General features: G+C 43.7%; 1 protein-coding gene across 1 annotated transcript; it reads right to left on the bottom strand.

Annotated features, from left to right (window-relative positions):
* Window positions 1-759: 759 nt before the first annotated feature.
* LOC113498174 lies at window positions 760-5,130 on the bottom strand. The gene has a single exon (XM_026878115.1). The coding sequence runs from the start codon at window positions 5,128-5,130 to the stop codon at window positions 799-801; it is 4,332 nt and encodes a 1,443-aa protein (XP_026733916.1). The 3' UTR covers window positions 760-798.
* Window positions 5,131-8,496: the final 3,366 nt, after the last annotated feature.

Here is an 8,496-nt window from a genome sequence, read left to right as displayed (position 1 = left end):
AGAAATTGTGCAGTACTTACATAGTTCTTTATTCTCCCCAGTATTTCTAGGCTTCCTAGTCTTCCTAGTCTTCCAAGGTTCCTTTCCGGATGCTCACTGGATGTGGAATGCCTAACCGCCGGTAGGGCCCTCTTTTTATAGTGACTGCCGACCAATCACGGGGGCGCGTATTTGGCGCCAGCCAATCATGGCGTGCCGCGTTCCCGCGCTGGCCGGCAAGAAACCCTTCCAGAGGCTTATCCCGGCAGTTAGGCGTCCCTTACAAATGTTCTAGACCTTTTTACCCTATTTAACCCTATCCTTATACCTTTATTTACATAAAATAATGTCTTAAAATAAAGATAATTGCAAAAACCCGCACCTTAATCATGACAACAACATGGTGCTGCCCCCTGTGACAGAATCGGTAACTAAAAAGTGAATTTTATGTAGGTACTTTTAAAACTAATCTACGTGCGTCGCCACCTACCGAGAGTTAGTTACAACAAATTCTAAATAATTGCGGGTACTTATGAAACAATTCCTATCAATAATTGTTTCTACATAAAACCTTTTTCTAGGTTTTTCAGGGTTAAATAGTATATGGACAACACTTAGGTAACTAAATCTTAGTTCTTAACCATAGTCTAAGTCCCTAGCACACATCATATAGTCCTAAACATTTGCAAACAAACCTTAACATAACATAAACAATGTTTCAATATATACCTACGTACACCTATAACTGATTGCAAACGTAAACAAACTCATTAACTTTAAGAAACTTGAAACGTTAATCAAACAAAAACTATAACATACTTAATTTAGGTGTACGTAGTTGTCATCGTCGCTAACATTCTCCCCCGCGGTGCGTAGCACGCCGTCCTCTGGATGCGACGATGCTGCTGCAGGCACGAGCACGACGACCCTTCTGGTTGGCCGGCGCAGCACTCCTCCTGATGTCCGCACGTCCAGTACTCTCCTTCTTCCATCTGGCCCGGGGTAGACTTTGATAACTTCACCTCGAGGCCACGAGTTGCGGGGTAGCGCGGCGTCGACTATCAATACGACGTCGCCTTCTCTGGGGTCGACGGTTGTTCGCCCGTCGATTTTCCGCGGCATGAGGAGCGGCAGGTACTCTTTCACCCACCGTCTCCAAAAGTGGTCGGCGAGCCTTTGCGCTGTTCTCCAGGTTGCTTTGCCGACCAGCTCGGTGTCCTCGAACTCTCCCGGCGCCATTGCTCCGCACGATCTCCCCAGCAGGAAGTGATTTGGGGTCAAACTTTCTGCATCGTTGGGGTCCATGCTGACTGGGGTGAGAGGTCTTGAGTTCACGATGTGTTCGACCTCAGTCATCAGCGTGTGGAGCACCTCTTCTGGTGGGCTCCTTTCGTTGAGCACCACCGCCAACGCCGTCTTCACGGTGCGCACGAGCCTCTCCCAGGCGCCTCCCATGTTTGGGCTGCCCGGGGGAATAAACTTCCACTTGATTCCCTTTTCAAGTGCGGCCGCCTCCAATTCTTTGTTCGCCCCGACGAAGTTCGTGCCGTTGTCGCTGAACAACGTTCTTGGGGTCCCTCTTCTTGCCGCCATCCGTCGCAGGGCCATAATCATGGAGCTGGCACTGAGAGATGGCGCCAACTCCAGGTGAACAGCCCTGGTGGTGAGGCAGGTGAACAATGCCACCCAACGCTTCTCGACTCTCCTGCCGATCGTTACTTGCATCGGCCCGAAATAGTCGACTGCCGTACAAGCGAACGGGAACTGATGATGTTGCAGCCGCTCGCTCGGCAGGTCGCCCGCCGGCGGTATGGCGGGTGTACTCTTCCTTAGTTTGCACCATTGGCAACCGTGTGCTACTGCCTTCAATGTTGCCCTTAAACCGAGAATCCAATACTTCTGTCGGACCTCGTTCATCACGGTCGCTGTGTTACCGTGTAGAAACTTCTCATGATAGCTTCTTATGATAAGTTGCGCGATTCTCTGCCTTCCGTCCAAGATGACAGGGTTAATTTTCCTTAGTCCTCCATCGCGAAACTTCATAGTTCTACTTCGTAGCTTTATGTCTCCTTCGTCACCGATGTACACGTCTATTTTCTTCAGTTTACTTGTGTTTTCAAGGGGAGTTCTTGCCTTTAAATTAATTTCTTTAACTTCTCTTAAAATTTTCTTTGCTTCGGCGGTTGACGAGAAACTTTGAAGATAATCATCCACGTTATGATTTCTTCTTATTGCCTTCACAGCTTCAGGGTGCGTGATCTTGAAGTCTTCTGTCTCGTTCCTATTCATCACGTATATAGCTGTCGCAGATGATGACGCTGCTCCAAATATTATCGACGACATCCTGTACTCTTCCGGTTTGCCTGTTCTTCTGCTTCCCCTCCAGAGGAACCTTAAACAATCCCGGTCTTCTTCCTTAACTTTGACACGAAGAAACATGTCTTGTATGTCAGCCATGACTGCCACTGGGCCTTCTCTAAAGCGCAGTAGCACCCCAAATAGCGACTGCAGCAAGTCAGGTCCTGCTAGCAATGCGTCGTTGAGGCTTCTTCCTTCATACTTGGCTGCTGCGTCGAAAACAATTCTTGGCTTCCTCTTGACCGGGTGTACGACGGCGAAGTGAGGTAAGTAGAATGTTTTCCCCTTAGTGGTGGTTACAGGGGCCTTCTCGGCGTAACCATTTTCTATTAATGTCTGGATCTGCTTCTCATAATATTCCTTGACATCTTCTTCACGATCCAGCTTCTTCTCTATGTTGACCAGGCGACGAAACGCTTGATTGTAGTTGTTGGGTAGGGTCTCGCCTTCCTTCTTCCACAAGAGGCCTGCTTCGAATTGACCGCTTGGTAGTCGCTTCGTTGTTTTCTCTAAGGTTTCCAATGCTCTTCTATCGCTGTCGTTTGATGGCAGTCGATTTTGAATCCCCAGAGACTCTAACTGAAAATGTTCCCGGACGACTTCTTCAATGTCTTCACCTTCTGACGTTGCCCTGCCGTAGTGCATGAAGTTGACTACGGCGTTCGATCCGGTTTCACACCCATGTAGCACCCACCCTAAGTATGTGAGTGAGGCTACGGGTTCAGTTGGCTTGCCCTTCTTCAGTCTTCTTGTGACTATGAGTCCCCAATTGTCTTGCCCAATCAACAACTTCGGTCGCTCTGCGTCGTAGAGCAACTGCCTTTTAATTGTCTTCAAGTGTAGGCAATTCTTTACAGTGCTCCTGTTGACCCTTTGTTCAGATAGCTTCAGATCGTCGATGGTTCTAACAGTGATAGTCTTCTTATCCCTTCTGTGAACCCCCTTAATCTTCAAGTTGATCTTCTGTGAGCTATCTTTCCTTATGACCTTCCCGCCGACGGTTTCGATTGTGAGTGCTTCGCGACTTCCTGCAGCTCCAATCTTCTCGGCTATCGACGCGTCTAAGAGAGTGACGGTCGACCCTTCGTCCAACAACGCGAGCACACGAACTTGACCCTTGGGCCCGTAGAGTTGCACCGGAACAATCTTCAAATATGCTCTGTCTTCATCCTTATTGTTGTGGACTGAGGCGACTTTCTCTTCTGATGCGCCTTCCTTGCTTGACTTCTGTACTTCTGGCTTGTCCGAGTGTAAGATAGTGTGATGCCATCTTCGACACTTCCTGCAGACAGGCGCTTTACAGTTGCTTCTTAAGTGCTTGAAGCGAAGACACTTGAAACAAATCTTCGCTTTCTTGATGATGTCCCATTTCTTATCAATCGACGCTTCTTTGAACTTCTTGCACTCTGTTGCAAAATGTTCCTCTTCACAAACGGGACACGACTTCTTAAACTTCTTATCTTGAGACTCTTCTTGTACAGTGTGTACAGGTCTTCTTGAACTCTTCTTATCAGATGGAACTTCAGGTGGGGCAAAGTCCCCACACATGTCGGCTTCAATATCCAGGAAATCTTCAATGAGTAAAAGTTCCTGAATGTCTTCATCTCTCCGACCCCTATGATATGCGAACCAACGAAACTTCATGGTAGGTGGCATCTTGTCTACAATAGCCTTCAATGTTTCAGGCGAGCTGAGGTACTGAGGTTTCTTCAATGCCTTGATTGTCTCGATAGCGTTCTTGACTCGACTTGCAAACACGCAGATCTCGCCAGGACTTTCGCTCACTTTCGACAAGTTCTTCAGTTTTTCCAACTCAGCTAAAGCCAGTGCACCAGGTCTTCCAAATCTTGATTCCAAACCCTTGATTACTTCATGTGGCTTCTCAGCGGTAAACAGTAAACTCTGAACTGCTTCTTTCGCTTTCCCCTGTATGGCTCTTCTGAGGCGAGCCAGGTTCTGTGCGGCGCTGAAGGATGCAGCCGTATCTTCATACGTCCTTCTGAACGCCAACCATTCTTCACAGGCTCCATTGAAGTAAGGAAGTTCGATGTACTTCGGCGCGATGACGTCACGCGAATTCCTGGACAGTTTGCCTATTGCTTCTGCCAGCTTCTGAATGTCGCTCTTCTTATCTTGTGACTCGACCGGCCTCTGTTCCTTGCTTGACCCGGCGCTGGTTTGGATGAACCACTGTTCCACTTCATGAGTTCGCTCGTATATTTCTTCACCAGCTCCATCTTCATCTTCCGACTCAGCGGCGACAAGCTCTAGTTGTGCTTGCGCCACCCTTAGTCGTGTTTCCGCCATTTCTTGCTCCCGTAACGCCACAGTCAATCTTGCTTGCGCTTCTGCTCTCTTCCTATGCGAAGAGCGAGCAGACATTGTGTCCCTGTCCCGGGCCAGGTTCCCAGGATCAGGCTGCTGCAGAGTCCCTTCTCTCGACGACGTCCTGATTCCAACGCTTCGAATTGGATTCTGTAGCGTAGTATGACTGCCTTCTTGACGTGCGGGGTTTGAATCTTCAACCTCTTTCGCGGCGGCGTGTGTCAGGGGGGCGGGGCGCACCGCCTCTGCTGACGTTGATTCCCTCCTGGTGGCGTCTTTGGACTGGGGTACGGGGGCCCGGCTTCCTTTCGGACTTGTTGTCGGCGTTCTCTTCGTGAGCGTCGACATACTTGCGATACTCGTAGCGGCCGAGCTTGCAGTATCGCTCGGAGTGTGCATACTCCAATCCGACGACGAACTATTTCCTGCAGTCTTAGACTGCGTCGAACCCGATCTTGTAGTTGGCATCTTCGTATTATAACCCAATCCGGCTCGACAAAGGACCAAAAAATGTTACAGCCAGCGAGTGGACTGTATTTGTGGTTGGTCCGTTGGGTTCGGACCGGGCACTGGCGGGATACAAAGAAGCAGGGGTTCAACGCAGTAAAAGAAATTGTGCAGTACTTACATAGTTCTTTATTCTCCCCAGTAGTTCTAGGCTTCCTAGTCTTCCTAGTCTTCCAAGGTTCCTTTCCGGATGCTCACTGGATGTGGAATGCCTAACCGCCGGTAGGGCCCTCTTTTTATAGTGACTGCCGACCAATCACGGGGGCGCGTATTTGGCGCCAGCCAATCATGGCGTGCCGCGTTCCCGCGCTGGCCGGCAAGAAACCCTTCCAGAGGCTTATCCCGGCAGTTAGGCGTCCCTTACAAATGTTCTAGACCTTTTTACCCTATTTAACCCTATCCTTATACCTTTATTTACATAAAATAATGTCTTAAAATAAAGATAATTGCAAAAACCCGCACCTTAATCATGACAACAACATGGTGCTGCCCCCTGTGACAGAATCGGTAACTAAAAAGTGAATTTTATGTAGGTACTTTTAAAACTAATCTACGTGCGTCGCCACCTACCGAGAGTTAGTTACAACAAATTCTAAATAATTGCGGGTACTTATGAAACAATTCCTATCAATAATTGTTTCTACATAAAACCTTTTTCTAGGTTTTTCAGGGTTAAATAGTATATGGACAACACTTAGGTAACTAAATCTTAGTTCTTAACCATAGTCTAAGTCCCTAGCACACATCATATAGTCCTAAACATTTGCAAACAAACCTTAACATAACATAAACAATGTTTCAATATATACCTACGTACACCTATAACTGATTGCAAACGTAAACAAACTCATTAACTTTAAGAAACTTGAAACGTTAATCAAACAAAAACTATAACATACTTAATTTAGGTGTACGTAGTTGTCATCGTCGCTAACAGCAACGTAGCTCAAAACAGGTTTGACCATTGGTCACAATTAAAGAAGCGTAAAAACAATTGCGAAAGTGTTGATGAACTACGAAGAATCATTGGTGTTCTTTCATGGTCGGAATTGGATGCTATTCTTGTTATGGTTGATGGTGTCGGGAAATAAATTCATGGTTTCCACCATAGACCGTAACGGACCGATGCATTGTCTCAATCAAACGGCAATGAGCATCGAGTACAATGACCGAACTTGCTAAATGATGGGGAACTGTCCTGTTGCTATGCTTATTGGTCGCGTGAAGAATCGTCATTGTCGATATCTGGGAATTTATGTATTTGTGATAAAGTAAGTCAAAGTTATTTTGGACCATATAAACTAGCCGTCTTTGCTCTGGTACTAAAATCTGTTGGCACACTTTGATGTCGCAACAGCAGTGCAATAATACTCCATGAAATTCCAATTTCAAATCTGTAAATAAAATGAGATTCGTTTTTATTTATTTGAAGTTCGTTTATCGAGGCTTGGTCTATAGCTTGAATGTGTGATTTATTTTCTTTTTATAACAATACTCAAACGGAGCATATAAAATATTATCTGACTACATTATTTTTAATCATTTCCTTAAAAAAATATTGTACAAGAAAGGAATTCTTGGTATAACGCAATAAATCTGTCATAGGCCTTGTTAGTTTTGTGCTTTGATTTTATAACGATCAAAGGAGTCTTGCTAGTTTGGAATCTCTGTGTCAACTAATTGGTTTGCTTACAGCAACTGAACTGAGCTAAATATGGGATTTCATAGTTTTTGTTATAATATAATAGGCACGTTCGGCGAACAAGAATGTTGAAGTCAAGATATAAATATGATAATAATTGCTTATTAAAATTTGGTATAACTTTAAATGCTTTTAAATAGGATAATAAGAAAAGACAGGTTTTAGAACAAGACATTACATCAATAAATACGTAAATTAGTATACAGTACTCAAATAACACATATTCAATTCGTGGAATAATTTGAATACTAATAGCTACTCGTTATTACACTCAGCACCTTTGACACTAAACATGTTACAAACGCTCTTAAACAAACTGACTGAGACAGGTTTAATCGCACCTTAGCAATTAATTGAACCCACATATCGTATTCAACGCGGATATAAATACATTTCGCGCTCACTCGTGTAATATTCCTTTTAAAATGTCCCGTCACGTACTTACTAGTACATTCCTGGTGCTCGCGTCGTGTGAAATTAATAAAGTGTGTGAAAAACATTTTTGGGCACGCCTGTACATGTGTGATGGTTACTAAATGTTTTAAGCGCTTACGAATTACGTCAGCTGCGCTCATATATCCAGTGTCATTGAACAAATGTCCCTTTTTAAAAAAGTAGAGTTAGTAGCATATGCAAGAGTAGTTTAGTTTTGATTGAATGACTATTAGAGTCGTGTCGGTGCATCGCGATTGGAATTCGTTCTGTTTATGACACTTGTATGAATGAGCATCTGAATGTGATACAAAGATTTATTACTTGTGATTTGAATAACGGTTGTCTGGTGCCTATTGTGGTAAATGTAAACGATGTTAATATCAAACCGTATATTCTTGTCTTCTGTCTTTTGTTTAAATGTACGACTCTGTTTGACAACCTTTTTTTTATTAACTTTCATATTCTAAGACTATCTCACTAAAAGCACCAGGATAACATTTAAACGTATAGCTAAATTTGTAAATCAGAAAGTCAAAATAAAAAGTGACACATTTTTGAGTATACTGTATATTGATATGACTTGCATCACTCAGATGTACGTAAATACGATCAAATAGCTTTTCTTATTTAGAACTTGTCACAAAATTATTCATACCAATTTGTATACCAATAAATTTATCATTTCCCACGACAGTCACATCCAATACCTAAAAATAAATTCAAATCAAATAGCCTATTTGTCAAATAATCACTAAATAAAGTAATGAAATCGTATATATTTCAGTTTCTCAGTACCATTCACATGACAATTCCTCGTATCAATTTAGAATATCTTTTATATCAAAAGGTGCCGCTAGTTTATATGACGTAGTTTTAAAGTAATAACCATTAAAGTGAGGATGGTGTGTGGGTCGCAATGTAGGTGGGTAAATCTTCACTTGTCCATCTGACTGCGTGCATCAGTCCACATGACTGGGCGACTTAGGGTGCACACATGGTGAGGTATGTGGTAGCTGGTTTTGTTCCTACAAGATGTATGGTATTACTTTAATAAAGGAAAACTTCGATGTTTACAAAATTAAATGAGTCCACATTGATAAAAAGACAGAAATATGCAAAATTCTTTGTATGTTAATCATTAGTTTCAAAATCTTTGCTTAAGTAAATTTCTTGGCGCTCTTAATTCGTTT

This window comes from Trichoplusia ni, chromosome 10 (genome assembly GCF_003590095.1).
Source record: "Trichoplusia ni isolate ovarian cell line Hi5 chromosome 10, tn1, whole genome shotgun sequence".
In the NCBI taxonomy this organism is placed as follows: Eukaryota; Metazoa; Arthropoda; class Insecta; order Lepidoptera; family Noctuidae; genus Trichoplusia; species Trichoplusia ni.
Note: the sequence above shows the minus strand (reverse complement) of the source record. Positions and strands in the feature narration are given on the sequence as shown.

Excerpts from the sequence above, each read along its gene's own strand:
- LOC113498174 (XM_026878115.1), bottom strand. The coding sequence starts at position 5,130 with ATGCCAACTACAAGATCGGGTTCGACGCAGTCTAAGACTGCAGGAAAT.